This window comes from Penicillium odoratum (genome assembly GCF_028828045.1).
Source record: "Penicillium odoratum strain IBT 22623 chromosome Unknown utg000001l_segment0_segment0, whole genome shotgun sequence".
Lineage (NCBI taxonomy): Eukaryota > Fungi > Ascomycota > Eurotiomycetes > Eurotiales > Aspergillaceae > Penicillium > Penicillium odoratum.
In genome coordinates, this window is record NW_026643143.1 from 3646429 (window position 1) to 3661707 (window position 15279).

A 15279-nucleotide genomic window follows, 5' to 3' on the forward strand; every position below is an offset into this window, starting at 1 on the left:
TTTTGGCTGTGGAGCGCCTTGTCCATTTCATGTGCTCATCTTGATGTCTTGACCTCAGGTTATGAATTATCCCTTTCTAGACTGGAGTGGCACGAGAGTAGAGCAAACAAACCATTATGACTCTTCACCATTAAGCTGTAAGCTATACATCGGAAGGTGAGCTGAGAGCTGACCTCGGGAGTATTTATTATTTCTAGCGGTTCTACGAACATATCTCAAGCTATGGAGCCGTGAAAAAAACATCGCTGCTGTCTGGAAAAATATGGTATTTCATACTTACTCGACCAGCGAGCAGACTGATGGAAACGGACTTCAAAAAATATTTACCTAAAAGTCATTGCCTCCGTGGGGTTTGCGCCCTCGGGGTCAATAGACTCGGGGTTGTAGTTGCAGAAGCACCCTTGGCTATAAGTTGGTCCTCAAGCCAACGCGCAAACTTAACACTAGGAATATCAATAGCACGCCAGAAAACATCGCCCGCCCAAATAGAGATAGGTAGACAAATCAGCCAACCAATCAAGAAACCGAAACAATACTGGATATTCGTTTCTTTGCCCGTGATTTCCCAGATGTTAGGCATAATGGAGTATCCTAACGAGTGGAGAATAGGTCCATGGACAATATAGAAAGCGTAGGATATCTTGCCCAAATACTGGGATAAGGGATTGGTGAAGAGTTTCTGGATATCGGGGGAGTGATTGATGCTGAAAACGATCAGGGCTGCACCGATTGTTTGCGCGAAACGGTGAGGTTCCCCGTAGGTATGGGGTGTGATATGCCAGATCCATCTGTAGCCTGGCGTCCACTTGAAGCCGAGATTAGGACACGAGCCGATGTAAAGGCCGACCACGAAGACTCCGATCCACAGACGCCGACGAGAGACACTGAAGATCACTTTACCGCCCGGTTGGAAACGGATGTGAAGGTTGTCATCTGCTCTTGCTGAAGCTGGCCGCTCCCAGGTTCCGTTGATTTGATCGATTTCGGCCATCTGCATACCCACCAAGAACAAGACAACGTCCCATCTGCCGTAACGCATACAGAACCAAGTCAGGATAGCGATGAGAGCCATGCGCACGGAAGAAACCAAACGCGAGGTCGCCAGGGTTGCAAGGAAGAGCACGAGTGAGCAGCGGAACTCGACAGGGATGGTCCATAGATGGGGGTTATAGTTATTGTAGTAGAGAGACCAATCAAATGGATTCATCAAACGCGCCACCGTGTAATACCAGTCCCAAGACTGTTTGTAGAGGGATTTGTAGACTGGCGGATGCTGCTCATTCGTGCCGACAATGGTGTGGCCTTCCTTGATGACACCCCAAGAATAATTGTAGACACCAAGCCGCACACCGATAAAAACACACGCAAGACCAATGATAGATGGGATGTAAAGGCGCAATGCCCGTCTAAAAGTCGACGACGCTAACACAGTAAAGGTCTGATCAAAAGATCGAGACCGAATAGTCTTTAAAGGCTTGTAAGAAAGAACATAGCCCGAGATGACAAAGAAGATGGCCACCATGATATGGCCAGAAATCAAAAGATGAACAAAGGGTAATTGGTGAATTCCCCAATTTTCGCCCGCAAATCCCCATCCGATCGCAACTTTCCATGTATACGCGAAAAGAAAGTGGAAGTTGAACACAAGCAGACAGGCCCAGCCTCGGAGCCCATCGAGTGCAGCGATCGCATGTAGTTTCGCCGGTTGATCCGGCACAACGCCGACATATTTCTGTAGAAAGCTAGGCGTGAGGGCGATCATTAATCTGAGCAAAGTTTCCTCCGCACTGGCCAGCCAGTCCTCTTGCGACGTTGAACCATTTGGGTTGGCTAGTATATTTGACGGGTGAAACTGGGAAAATCCGTTCCAGCGGGAGGATTGATAGGTGCTATTAGGTCTGGAGGCGGCCTCGAGATCTTCTAGGGGAATTGAGGTTGTTGAGGTGCGGTGTTCGCGGTTTTCGAGGTGGGATGCCATGGTGGTACGGAGTATGGAATTCGCTATGCCTCGGGAGGAATGGTTGGTGCCGCGTGGAGCGCGACAGGGGGGGGTATTATGTCGAAATAATCATCGAATGGGTATGCGCGACTGCGGTGGACTGCAAATGGAGAGAAGAGGAGAGGAGAGAAAAGGATGAGCCCGTTCCGGGGAGAGGGTCAGGGTCGTGGAGAAGCTAACGTTGCCGTGTCCACATTGGCGTTCTGAGCCGTAATACGTCAGCGGGTAGTGTAACTGTATCTTCTCCACTTGGCAACCTAATAGACAAACAGGAATAGATATAAATTCGACAAAAAAAATAAGAAGTAGAGTTAAGACATAGAAGAAATTTGGGAGCGAAAGTGTCAAGAACATACATAGCGATCACCTTCCTTTTACAGTTTACATTCCCGTGTTCGGCTTTGCTACTTACGCAGCTCCATCTATACCAAGAATACGCTATAGTGGAACGCATAAACTTCACTTTTCGGGACACTTTATGTTACTTGGGTATAAATACGTTGGAATCCTGTAGCTTCGACTTGTTTTTCCCTTTTCTTTCTGGTACTGTTTTATTTATTGAGCTATTGAGCTAGAAAGCTTGTTATAGAGACGAGTATCTAAATTATAGGGTGAGAGATAAGGTAGGATACTGGGTAGGAGGCAGGGTAGGATAGGCAAATAATATAGAGTACCTAGTGCTAGTACTATAGTTAACTAGTTATCATTTGCTTAGTAATTGGTATGCTTCATTTGTGCCTTAGTGCCTGACAGATCCGGAAATGATTACTCAGCATCTATACATCACATGATCTAGATGATTTGTGAAATTGTGGCCTTTTGCTCTTGTGTCTGAACTGTTGAATATAGTACTTCTCATGTTGATGTTAATTGGATGAGTTATTGATATAAGTAAATTACTGTATGTTTGAAATCCACATATTACCAGGTAGCACCTGGAAATTCAAACTTAAAGGTTGTTACTGTTATATTGATTATCATCTCATACTAGATTGAGCTCTATACTAGCTATACTAGCTCAGCTTCCTGTCGTCTGAGAGCTCCAACCCGAAGAAAACAACTGATCAAGATCCTCCAAACTATGCATGGCAATGAAATCAATCTATAGCCTAGAATCTATATTCTATTATACAAAATTTCTGTAATTTCTTTGCCAGTGGACTTCCCCGAAGCGGCGATGATCCTCCCAAGCTCCTAATTCGCGCGATTCGGGGCGAGAACTTCTCTCCCTTCCTCTTTGTCTTTTCGTTGAGCCATCCCACCCTCCACTTTCGCGACTCCTTTTGTCCTCGTCTGGATGTCGCGATCGCTTGCGCACGATATTCGATAGCTCTTGGGTGGTCGTGGTCGCAATCCCCGAATACCATCGTCATGGATTTGCGCACCATCATGAATACCGACGCTGGCGGCGCATCCAAAGCCAACGCACCACCGTCCAACCAGTCGTCAAGTCCTGCCTCCGATCCATCCAGTAAACAGCGCGCTCAATCGGCCTATTCTGATTATCCACCACGTCCTCCACAGCCTCCATTGCAACATCCATCCCATGCCTCACCCGAACGATCCTCGCCCTATGGGCCTACCCAATCGCCATATCAGCAGTTCAACACGGGACCTCATCCGATCAATACAGCAGTACAATCTCAAAGAAGTCAAAGCCCTACGCACGTCTCCACTCCCTATAGCTCCGGGGCGCGTGACCCATATGGTGCATCGGCATACCATCCACATCCTCAACACCCCGCGGGCCCCTTGGCCTCACCATATACACCGCAACCTATGAGCGCAGGGGTCCAACACTCTGAGCCGGCATCATATTTTGCTCAACAACGCTCCCATTCTCTTCACAGTGTTATGACCAACCCGCGTCCGATCACCCGAGACAGTCCGCCTTCCGTCCCCCAGCCTCACCCATCGCATCAATTCTCTCCCTCCGCCCACCAGTCGGTCCCGGGTACACATTTAGGCCCTCCACCTGCCTTCATCTCGCGTCAATCTCCTTCCTCTACCCGTCCTCAATCCTCTGGTCACGATTCTTCCCGAAACCCTCTATCCAGTCCCCAAACTATTCAAGACGTCCAATCACGAAATAATACACAATTGGCATCACCATCAAGACAACGTCAATTCTCTTCCCAGTCACGCCCGATTGATCCTCCACCTCCTCTCTCTTCCACAGGAGTGAAGCAAGAGCAAACAGAGATTGCAAGTCCTGAATTTTCTCGACAAAACAGCACCGCGGCAAACTCTGATTCGGCCGGGCCTGGTCCGCTTCGCTCGTCTGAGGACAAGTGGAACGAGAGTCCCACAGCACTATTTCATTCTGGACCGGGGTCAGATTCACGCGCCTCACCTGTTGCAACAGCCCACACGCAGATAAACAGCTCGCCATCCGCCTCACGCAGCGGTTCCCAATTCAAGATGGAGATTGACCACGAGCCAAGTCAGCATATGACGAGCCAGCCACCCAAACCGAAAAGAAGGCGATACAACGAGCCTCCTATTTATGCCCAGCGAAGCGCGCGCACGAAAGGCAGATGCCCGGTCATCCCAAACCCTTTACCCCCTATTCCGAAACATGCCAGGCAATCATACGAAGCGCAACAACTGAGTCGTCGGACTTCCTCTGCAACCGGACCTGTAGCCGCAGCCGTCACTCCTACCTCTGTTCGAACACCAGCTGCAGCACCACCAAGCAACAACGGTCCTCCCACACCAGCTGCGCCTCCAGCCCCAACTGCAGCTGCGGTAACTGCGCCGAGCACCAACAACACCAGCAACAAGCCGGTTGGAATTTTGGGACCGTGGGAGCCATCCATCACTGGATTTATTCCTCACGAAGAAATTACGAAGCTCCTCTGCGATTTTCTGTTTCAACATGTGGTGATGAGGAACGACGTGGCAGCTGGGCCAGCGGGCTCTGCGGCCGCTGGGCAAGGTGCGATCATCGAGATTGAAGGGAAATTGGGACATGTCATGGACATGGATAGAGGAGAGAGGTTGAATTTGCCGATTCTTACTGAAACCGTCGTCAACCGAGACATTCCACGATTCCGAACATCTTTCGAAAGCAGCATGACCGTTGTAAGTCTACTTTGACATGAACAAAGCCGAGAGAGTATACTGACCGTGACTTCTCTACAGGAACAACATCGTGCCATGAATAACTTCCTAAATAACGCCGTCAAAGCATCCATGCCCGGTCCCAATTCCACTCGTGTCCCGATTTCCTACGCACACAAAAAGGAGCGTGATACCTTTTACGAGGTGTCACCCGCCGATCTGCCTCCCGTCATTCGTCAGAACCTGAACCCTCGTCACAAACCAAAAGTTCGGGTGACAACCGATCAACGGACTGGCGAAGTGCTTGCAAAGATCGTGAAATGCCGTGTCGCGGATATTGACGTGTGTAGCCCACGCACCACAGTCGACTGGCGCGTGAGTGTGAACCTAGAAATGGAGTACGAAGGCGATCATCGCAACTTGCCCTTGGTGGACACATCCAAAGGAGGTCGTGGCGAGCGAAACAAGGACCGCATGAGCTACCGACACTTGGCTTACCAGGTGGATTTGACGCAGGTAGCCAAAGCTGAGGTGAGTTCCACTACTACCCATCCCCATCCCTGTGTTACCATACAGTCTTCTGACCTTTCCAATAGCCTTCGACGAAAAACGAGTTCGAACACGAGCTCGAAATCGAAGTATCCGCTGCTGAAATTCGCCGACAAGGTCAACTCGCGATGAGCGGGGATCCCACGAATCAATATGAGGAATTGATTAAGGGTTTTGTGGATAATATTCGCGTGCTAGCTCGGGCGGTGCCACCTTGATGAACTGATTTATATCCTGTAACATCTATTTTAGACTGATCCGGGGTTACTCGATCTGTTCTTTTTATCCTTTTATCTGTGCCGATCTGGTTTATTTGCATTCCCGGGGGCTACGGTGGGCCATACGTATCATGCGGACAGATCAGCTAAAATCATTTATACAAATGGCAGAAATCAAAAATACCAAAATTCCAGCAACAGTAATCTACAAACTTACAAATTGAGATAGAACTGGAAGTCCTATTCTAGATAGCAAACCAGATATCTTCCCATGTACATTGTACCAATCTGGCAACATGCAGTATACTATGTCCATTAATCGAAAAATCAAGGCTTAAAATCAAAAAAGAGTTACTACTCTAAACCAAGTACCTGCGAGCTAGGTACTAACGTATTTCACTAGCGAACCGATCACACAGGCGAGCCGATCACCCCAAACACCATAGTAAATGCCTTATTTACAACTCAAATATCTCAACAACTACTAAAAAAAAGGCCAAAAAACTGCTGATAGATATTGATCAGGACTTTCAGTAACATATATCAGTTTCAAATAAACCGAACTCTCATATCATCACGATACTAGAAATTACAAGACTGAACTAACAACATACATATATCTCAGTCATTGATTCAGAAAATCTTTAAAATTGCATAAATGGACTAGATATTATATGGAAACAACTGAGCTTCAAGTAAAAGCCCCTACAAACTAATATAGTTGAGATAATGAGTTGTAATTTATCATATTTACTATGGTGTTTGGGGTGATCGGCTCGCCTGTGTGATCGGTTCGCTAGTGAAATACGTTAGGTTCTCCCTTTTACCTAATAAGACTATCAGCTAGTTTACGAAGCTTTGGGGTAGACTCGGGTGGGTTTTATGGATGATTCAATTGTGAATATCCAAGTACAATACAAAACAGAATTAGAGAGTATGATATAGCCCATCTGTCCGCATGATACTTATGGCCCACCGTATGGGGGCAATAGAGAAAACATGTTTCAGACGGCTTATTCGACAAGAACTATGTCAATCCCTCAACCTACTAGTAGACATCTTGGATTCCACAGTTATCAGCAGATTGTAGATATCATTTTGATATCCAAGCGCTACCGAATAGCTTCAACCTATGATTGACCAGTGCATCCACCCCAGCCAGCCACCTTTTCCAACATTCCCCTTCGTCCAGCTGCAGGATCCAAGTTATACGCTTGTAATCACGAACTTCTTGATCTTCCACCTCATCTTTCAACTCTACTTTACTGGCCGGTCCCCAAACCATCCATTTGCGCTCCCCAGTCTCCACATCCCACGGTGCCAATCCATTTGCGAATCGAATCCAAGCTGAGGAAAATTCACGAGCCATCCGCTTCTCCTCCTCATTAAACTCATCTTCCAAGTTCATAAAAAGATAAAGCAGCTCATGAGCGTGATAAGCCGTGCCTTGAAAAGCATTTTGAATACGTGACCGCTGATCAAAGTGATAGAAAAACGATGACTGTTTCGCTGTCCGAGAAAGCAGGTAGTTCGGGATCTTGAAAATCGCGTCACCACACATATGCTCCACGCGAGCCAAAAATTCATCCTGTGGAGAATCAATGGTGATCCCATACGCCTCTAAGATTTGGGCCGTACGAGCTTCATCGTTGATATGATCTGCAAGAACCCGGCGGACAGATTGGTAGTCATCTTCCAGCAGGTTCAAATGGAAGATAACACCCTCATGATAGGTATCGCCAAACATATAACTTTTCAGCCAAGCTGGCGGGCTGTTGACATCTCTGGGATTGAGTTCAGAACGATAGAACCATCCGTCTAGACACGGATTCCCCGTGCCTGAGGGAACACCCTGAATAGCTGGGGTTGCATTTGCAAGTTCTTGCTGTGGAATAGAACGAAGCTGATCCAAAGCTTCGGGCGTCGAAAGATCAATCTCGAAATGACGGCAAACAGCTTCGAAGAAGCGATCATGTTGTTCTATCGTCCATGCTGGAATAGCTGCAGATAGACCGGACATGCATACCGCTCGATGGAATACTGACGGATTCGCTGCGAGCAACTGATTGCTGATCGAGATACCGCCAGCAGACTCACCCACCGCAGTGACATTATGAGGATCACCTCCAAAGAATTGGACGTATCGCTGGACCCATTCCAAAGCGACTTGTTGGTCTGTGAAGCCGAAGTTTCCACTGCCGGCATGTCCGTCTTCTCTGAGCTCATCGGCGATAATCTTCCCGGCGAGAAAACCGCCGATACCGACTCGGTAATTGAAGTTTATGCAGACAATTGGCAGGTCGATTGAGATGCTATGGGAAACCAGGTTCACTGCGTCGAAGATTGGCAGATTTGCGCCCCCGTACAGCAGAGAGCCGCCGTGGACGTAGACAAAGACGGGATAGCTTTTGTCAGGATTCCAGGAATGAGGAATTACAATGTTCATAACGAGTGCGGACTTTTCGTCTACGACTCGTGAGTCGGAGAAGTGTGCTGGTGGAGGAACAGGGACCAAGTCATCGGCATCATCTCCTTCGACAATTGGACTTGGACAATCGTTGCTATTCAAATGTGAATATAATATCTCAATTCGCTCGACCAATGATTACATTACCCCAATTTTGTTCCATCATGATGACCTCCTTCCCAGCTCATTCTTAATGTGGACCGGGTCCAGCGCTTGGAGAGATGCGCATAAGGAATACCACAGAACTGCTGGACGCCGTTGGCATACTCCAACCCGTCCACCGTCCCCAGTCCAGGGATGGTAGCTTTACAAAATTCAACAGGTTCTTGAAAAGACATCTTCACATTCGAATGTTGACTCTACTCACATCACTGATGATATATAGTCTCGGCTTCTCGTTATCGCCCAACTAGGAATGTCGACCCGTTATCAGCGACTCCACTATTGACTTTCCCCGCATTTGCTGTACGTACATAATGCAGGGCGCTTGCTTATTGACACTTGCTTCCGTGATACAGATTCGGAATGTTGACCCGCTCGTCTACAGGATGCTGGACATGCAAGCGTCGTCGCAGGGGCTGCGATAAGACCCGCCCGGTATGTCAGAATTGTGCGCAGCGTGGGCTTGAATGTGAAGGGTATGAGGTACGATTACGCTGGGGTAGTGGAATTGCCTCCCGTGGTCACTTCACCGGTGCGGATAAGCCACTGAAGGAGAGTGTTCCTTCTAGGCCTAAGGGTCGCCAAAGAGATCTCAACAGGGAAAGAAAGAGACTAGAAGCACTGTCTAGTGATTCTAGCCCATTCACCAGCCCCGTGAGATCAGGCTCGAGTTATCATGATGAATCTCCGAATAATGATCACGGCATGATTTCTGACGGGGAATCTATACCGTTTCGGCTACAGAGGTCTAAACAGGACGAGACCTTGTTCAGTGAATGTGAGTTTTTGATGAATAGTAGAATTCCGTGACTAACGATCAAAGTCATGAATGGGGGTATCAACGTTCTTCATGCTACCACTACTCGAGATTCTATGCTGCACCCTCGATTACCTCAATTATGTCAAGAATCCAGCGCCTTATATACAATATGTTTGGCTTTTCAAATCTCCCTGTCATCCGCCCATTCCCCTCGTTTCATGGAATACTTTGACGCAGCACTAAGGGAATTCCGATCCGAACTGACCCGAAGCACCATCCTGTCGGATGGGACATTAACAGCTGGGCTACTATTGTGTACCATTGGCGTGCGTCATCCCAAAATCTTGTTTCAGCTCCACAACACGCTCTAACCCTTTGTCTCAAACAGCTGATGCACGGTCTACCCTGGACCGTCCATCTAGAAGGCATGCATAATATCCTCCAAAGCCACGGTCTCACTGATAGTCATTGCACAGCCACACGGACTCCATTCCGCACCCACCTAGTTGAGGTGATGGGGATAATGGACCTGCCATTCTTCTCAGTTGGCCGCCAGACCCCCTGTATCGGAATCTGGCGCTGCTACTGCCAGCCCGCTACACCCAGGGAAGGAGTCGAGCCAGTGAGTGGCTTACCACGGACCCTCATTGACCTATTTGCCGGGATCTGTATCGATACGACAGAACAGAGTTTCTGGGACTGGCCAGGCGAAGCGGGAAGCTTTCTACAGTGCTATTTGTGGGAAGCGTATCGCCTAGCAGGGATACTGACTCTCCGTCGCCATGCACGAGCGGAAGAGCGCCAGTCGCGAGATATACGCAGCTTCTTGGCGTGGCGCCAGCCGGTTGCGTGTCCGGCTGATGCAACTATGCTTGTAACTCGGATCCTGGCGAATCTTGATGCGCTTCGCCTTGCATGTTTGGAACGTCCGACTGAGGATGCCTTTATTAAGAATGCAGTGTTGTTCCCTATTGTTGTTGCTGGGTTGGAGGTTCCGCTCCTATGTGAGAACCCGCAGTGGCAGTTGAATATTCAGAAATGCATGATTGGGTGCCGGCAAGATGAGATTTTGTTGGATATACTGAAGGAAATGTGGCAGAAGAGGGATCCAACTCTAAGTGTTGATGATTTGGCCAGGGCCAGGGGTTTGGAAATGGGATTAATATGAGTTATGGTTTGTGCTGAATAGCATGATCACCTATAGATCTTTTCCTGGTGATATTTTCTCCGAACGAACCATGGTCCAATACTTCAGACTCTGTTCCTTGTCCATGAGTTCGACCACCTCAACAACCTTGAACCCAAAGCTCTCATAGAAATCGATATTTTCTCGACACGTACACTCCAGATAGATTGGCTGGTCTCCAACATGTCTCAAAATCCATTTCATCACACCTCTTCCAATCCCACGCGACTGCAAGGACGGATGCACAGCTATGACCTCGAGATACCATATCTTCTGTTTTGAGAACAGGGCCTGTACACTCCGCAACCCATTTTTGTTCGCCGCAAGTAGCTGATCGACTCGCTGGCACGAAATTGGAATTAGCAAAAAGCTGCGCAAAAAATAAATCGACCTTGATTACCAATTCATTAGACCCTGTATCATGCACCGGCTTCAAAATATTGAGCAAACACAACTTCCACACAAGCCAGAGTCTTGATATAGACCAGCATAGTTGCTCCTTGGGCGGAAATAGAAAGACGACCGCGCCTGCATTTTCAGCGCCTGAAACCCCCGTAATTGAAGATTGTGGCTCCTTTGTCAGCGACGTTTCAACTGACTCGGTAGAAGCATTTTGCTTCTGCGGGAACTTTAGCGCCATGTCGTGAACACTGGCCGAGTGAAGCACCTTGCCGTATGCCATCACTGTCTGGATTCGTCGATACTGCCATTCCCATACTGAATCGTCTGGTTGGGCCCAAGACGCTGCATTTGGGCGCAACCATTGAATCAGCGGATCGGATGAGAATGCAGCATTTATAGTTCGGATTACGGCTGGAATTGCTGTAGCTAAAAGACATGTTAGTTCAGGTTCTTGAGACTGTTTGAGGATTGAAGCAGCTTAGACCATGGTGAAGTTGACGTAAGTCGACTGTGATCGACTTGGACATGGTATCTTTTAGCTCGAGCTTTGGTGCCCGAATTTTGCCAGCAATGCGAAATCAGGATAGCTTTCGAGGTGGCTGTTATGAATTTGATAAGACGTTAAAGTACGAATAATTTTGTATTTGGAAGCTGGAACTTTACGCGAGAACAAGATAGATTTGATAAGAAGCAATATACACTCGTATCGTGTCTACCTGCCATTCCCAGCTAGCATGCCATGAAGGTCCGTGTATGAAGCTAACAACTAATTTAAACTTATCTTTTCTTGGCGTATAATCACCAGTCTAGGCCAATTGAGGAAGGCCGACGCCTTATTGCCCCAGATCAAAGCGTTGCACAATTGGCGAATTACAATTTGTCTGATTTCCCGAGGTCCACCTTCCCCTAGTTAACGTGCAGTTAATCTTATCGTGGAACTCAGGCGTAGAATAGGTATTCATCATGTGCATAGTATCATCGATAGTTGGTACAAAGATGGCTTAAATCTCCTCACATTCCTCTGGAACATTTGATCTTCAATTACAACATGGCCAATACTACTGAAGTTACTTCCGTGGAGGGAAACAGTCCCCCAGGGACATTCTTGTTAATTCGAGGTACGTCGGCTAGAATTGTCACATAGAATTCCAATTGACTTGCTCCATAGAAGATGATTACGATCTTCACAGCCGTGTCGTGATGCTCGATCCTATTCCTACCAGTGATCCAAATGAGCCATTGGTATGTTCCTACTTGAGATCAACGAGTTCTTGAAGCTAAATACCTCCGAAGAACTGGAGCACCGCTCGCAAAACCGTCAACTTTACCATCGTCCTCGGTATGACTGTCGTAATTTTTGCAGCGTAAGACAACCTCATGTCCAAGTATCATCCCAGCTAAAATCCTCGATTAGCCTCTCTGTGCAAACCATTTTCTGGCAGGAAATGGTCGTTGATCTCCACACCACCTACGCAGACCTCAACAAAGCAATGTCTGTGAATTTTGTCGGCTTAGCCTCGGGATGTTTCCTATTCATTCCATTTGCGAAGAAATATGGCCGTCGCCCTATATACATTATATCAACAATTCTCATGGTCGCTACCTCTTTCTGGTCGGCTAGCTTGCACGGCTTGACTGGGCTTTACATCGCCAATTTACTGCAAGGTTTGGCTGGTGCAACCAACGAAGCTATCGTTGAGATCACGGTGCGTCGGACTTTTGACTATTTCGATTAGATGCCTAACCTTGCACAGATTGCGGATCTCTTCTTCGTGCACCATCGAGGCCGTATGAATGGTCTTTACATGACCATGGTGATGATTGGTGTATGCCATCCAATTAGACCTGTACGGAAATTCTACTAATATAAGTCTTAGTCTTTCTTAGCCCCAATGGCAGCAGGAGCACAGGCAACCAACCAAGGTTGGCGCTGGTCCTATATAACCATGGGCATATTCAACGCTATTTTCCTAATTCTTTTCATTTTCGTGTATGAAGAGACTAAATACGTCCCTCTCATCATGGGTCAGTCGCAACATGAGCCAGACACGCACATTGATATCCAATTCGAGGATCAGGATCAAAAGAATTCACGCCAACTAGAGTCTAAGCCTACACAGCCCATCGAGCCCAGCACATTGCTTCACGAATTAGACCCCAGCATCCCAATGAATACATGGCGCAAGCGTCTAGCACTGGCTACACCAACCCCAGAAACCATCTGGCCCTACTACTACAGACCCTTCTACGTATTACTAACCTTCCCGGCCGTCATGTACACAGCTCTACAGTACGCCTCCGGCGTTGTACTTCTAACCATAATGTCCAGTGTTTTATCACTCACATTCCCACTTCCACCATACTCATTTAACTCCGAGCAAATCGGCTTTATGAGCGTGGGCCCCTTCATCGGGAATCTTATCGGCTCCATATACGGTGGTTTTTTGGGTGACTGGTCCATTCTGTATTTCTCGCGTCGGAATAAGGGCTTCTTTGAGCCTGAGATGCGGCTGTATATCCTTCCTATACCTGCAGTTTTTATGTCCGGGGGTTTGATCATGTTTGGCACTTCTATTGCTAGGGTAAGTTCTCTCACATACCTGAGCATACTTCTCACTTTTCTTTCGAGTATTTATCTGGTTGATTATCTGAGCTCTTTGATTGATTTCTCCCATTTAGGGAATGCATTGGATATATCCGAGTATTGCCGGAGTTTTCTTCGGCTTCGGACTCGGCAGTATTAGTGATGCTGCCTTGACGTTAGTCATTGATAGTTACCGTGAGGTATGTTTCTCAAGATTTCCTGCCCTATATAGAGTTGTCGATCTAATCGAATTTTCTAGATCACTGGTGATGCGTTTACTGGAATTGCCTTTATGCGCAATGCCGTAAGTATTGGCATTCCATTTGCTATTACCCCTTGGATAGAGCGGAATGGAACCCAAAACATGTTTATTGCTTGTGGATTTATCAGTCTTGGGATTACTTCTTTAATGATTCCGATGATAATTTGGGGCAAAGATGCTCGGCGGGCATCGGCAGCACGCTATTATCGATTGGTGCAGAATCAGGGGAGTGCTAGGCATTGAAAGATCTTCGGATATCGTATCATGGCTTTTGTATAGCTGAAGATGTGTCATAGTATAGAACATCGAAGGTTATAGGACCAACTGAAATGTAGCATTGAAGTTTTTCATGATCACATATATGTACCTCCAGAATCAAACCACGAAACTCATCTTTCAAATACGGTCAGAGATGGCCTGCACGCAAAGGACGACATTATCCCCAACAGTCCCTTCCGTGACAACTCGACTTGGGGAGACGATTCACACTTGATTGATGATGGTTCCAGCATCGGTTCTAGACATCGAGTACTCGACAATTGGGCATCAATCGTGCGTATTCAATTGTTTCTCTAATGTTTTCAAAATGGTTTATGTGGCTTCTTCTGTTTTTTTTTTTACTTGTTCTATTATAATTCCCCCGGTCAAAAACTCTCTAACATTTGAAACTCACAAGCAATAACTATATTACCAAAATTTAAAGAATCCAAGCACCCACTCCACATACTCCCACCGCCTCTTTGCCGCATCACGAGCTTCAAGGTAATATTAGCAAATATCCATATAGAAACCTCAGAATACCTAGGTACGGATTACTCACTTACCATCCAAGTCGTCAGCAGCCTGCTTCATGATCCGATAGGCCTCCTGGTAAAAACCACACTCAAATAATTCCTTAAAGCCGTGATTTGGGAAAGTGGCCAATTGCTTTGCATGGTATAATGGAGATCCTAGTCCACAGTAGACGGGTTTGGCCTTTGGGCCAGGTAGTCGGGGATCAGCGCCATATTCGAGTAGTAGCTCAATGGCCGGGATGTTGTCTTCCAGGAAATTCGATGGACCATTACTATGGACAACACAATGGAGTGGGCGGCCGTAGCTGCGACGAGTGTCTGGTTCGTGGTCCATTTAATTTGGGTCGGCACCGGCAAGAAGTGCCGCCCTCATATTTGCAAGTTTGATCTCAAGTGGATGACCGGATAGAGGTTCCCAGAAGAGGGGTGGCTGTTTGGTGCCAACCCAGTTCGCATCTGGGTGATGTGGTATCTGGTGGCCTCGAGGCCTTTTTACCGTAGGAGAACCCGGGATAAAATCGTAATTGAATGGTTTGAGTGGAGATCTATTCATGATGTAAGGGTGTGCGGGTAGATAAGGTGGTGTGGTGTGCACAAGTGGAAAGGGTAGATAGATTGGGTTGGGTCTTGGGTCCTGCCGAAGCCTACGGATTACCATACCATTATAGGTCATATTCCGTCCCGTAATCACGATCGTATTAGTACGAGCCTAGCACTAGTTATAGAATAAACACTCCTTCACCTCTCTTATTTTCAACCTAATGGGGTGCATCTCCGAAGGAAACATTTGGTCGTAATGGGTTTTCGCCTAGTATAGCCGATTCGTATATCAC

The 15279-nt window shown here is 47.2% G+C and overlaps 7 protein-coding genes across 7 annotated transcripts; 3 read left to right on the forward strand and 4 right to left on the reverse strand.

Annotated features, from left to right (window-relative positions):
- Positions 1-334: 334 nt before the first annotated feature.
- Positions 335-1978, reverse strand: N7520_001385 (acyltransferase family protein; the record flags this gene model as incomplete). The annotated part of the gene is made up of 1 exon (XM_057135320.1): positions 335-1978. The coding sequence occupies one exon, from the start codon at positions 1976-1978 to the stop codon at positions 335-337; it is 1644 nt and encodes a 547-aa protein (XP_057001256.1).
- A 1392-nt stretch (positions 1979-3370) lies between these two features.
- On the forward strand, positions 3371-5829 carry triA (uncharacterized protein; the record flags this gene model as incomplete). Its single annotated transcript, XM_057135321.1, has 3 exons — positions 3371-5083; positions 5144-5593; positions 5659-5829. 3 exons carry the CDS (start codon positions 3371-3373, stop codon positions 5827-5829), a joined length of 2334 nt encoding a protein of 777 aa, XP_057001257.1.
- Positions 5830-6922: 1093 nt separating this feature from the next.
- On the reverse strand, positions 6923-8634 carry N7520_001387 (uncharacterized protein; the record flags this gene model as incomplete). The annotated part of the gene is made up of 2 exons (XM_057135322.1): positions 6923-8390; positions 8444-8634. The coding sequence occupies 2 exons, from the start codon at positions 8632-8634 to the stop codon at positions 6923-6925; spliced, it is 1659 nt and encodes a 552-aa protein (XP_057001258.1).
- Positions 8635-8821: 187 nt separating this feature from the next.
- Positions 8822-10386, forward strand: N7520_001388 (Zn(II)2Cys6 transcription factor; the record flags this gene model as incomplete). The annotated part of the gene is made up of 3 exons (XM_057135323.1): positions 8822-9236; positions 9282-9544; positions 9607-10386. The coding sequence occupies 3 exons, from the start codon at positions 8822-8824 to the stop codon at positions 10384-10386; spliced, it is 1458 nt and encodes a 485-aa protein (XP_057001259.1).
- A 30-nt stretch (positions 10387-10416) lies between these two features.
- N7520_001389 (GNAT family N-acetyltransferase) lies at positions 10417-11086 on the reverse strand (the record flags this gene model as incomplete). The annotated part of the gene is made up of 2 exons (XM_057135324.1): positions 10417-10746; positions 10832-11086. 2 exons carry the CDS (start codon positions 11084-11086, stop codon positions 10417-10419), a joined length of 585 nt encoding a protein of 194 aa, XP_057001260.1.
- Positions 11087-11854: 768 nt separating this feature from the next.
- N7520_001390 (putative MFS transporter) lies at positions 11855-13895 on the forward strand (the record flags this gene model as incomplete). The annotated part of the gene is made up of 8 exons (XM_057135325.1): positions 11855-11924; positions 11975-12048; positions 12100-12170; positions 12221-12512; positions 12561-12632; positions 12684-13388; positions 13486-13590; positions 13650-13895. The coding sequence occupies 8 exons, from the start codon at positions 11855-11857 to the stop codon at positions 13893-13895; spliced, it is 1635 nt and encodes a 544-aa protein (XP_057001261.1).
- A 444-nt stretch (positions 13896-14339) lies between these two features.
- On the reverse strand, positions 14340-14780 carry N7520_001391 (uncharacterized protein; the record flags this gene model as incomplete). The annotated part of the gene is made up of 2 exons (XM_057135326.1): positions 14340-14407; positions 14477-14780. The coding sequence occupies 2 exons, from the start codon at positions 14778-14780 to the stop codon at positions 14340-14342; spliced, it is 372 nt and encodes a 123-aa protein (XP_057001262.1).
- Between the last annotated feature and the right edge of the window lie 499 nt (positions 14781-15279).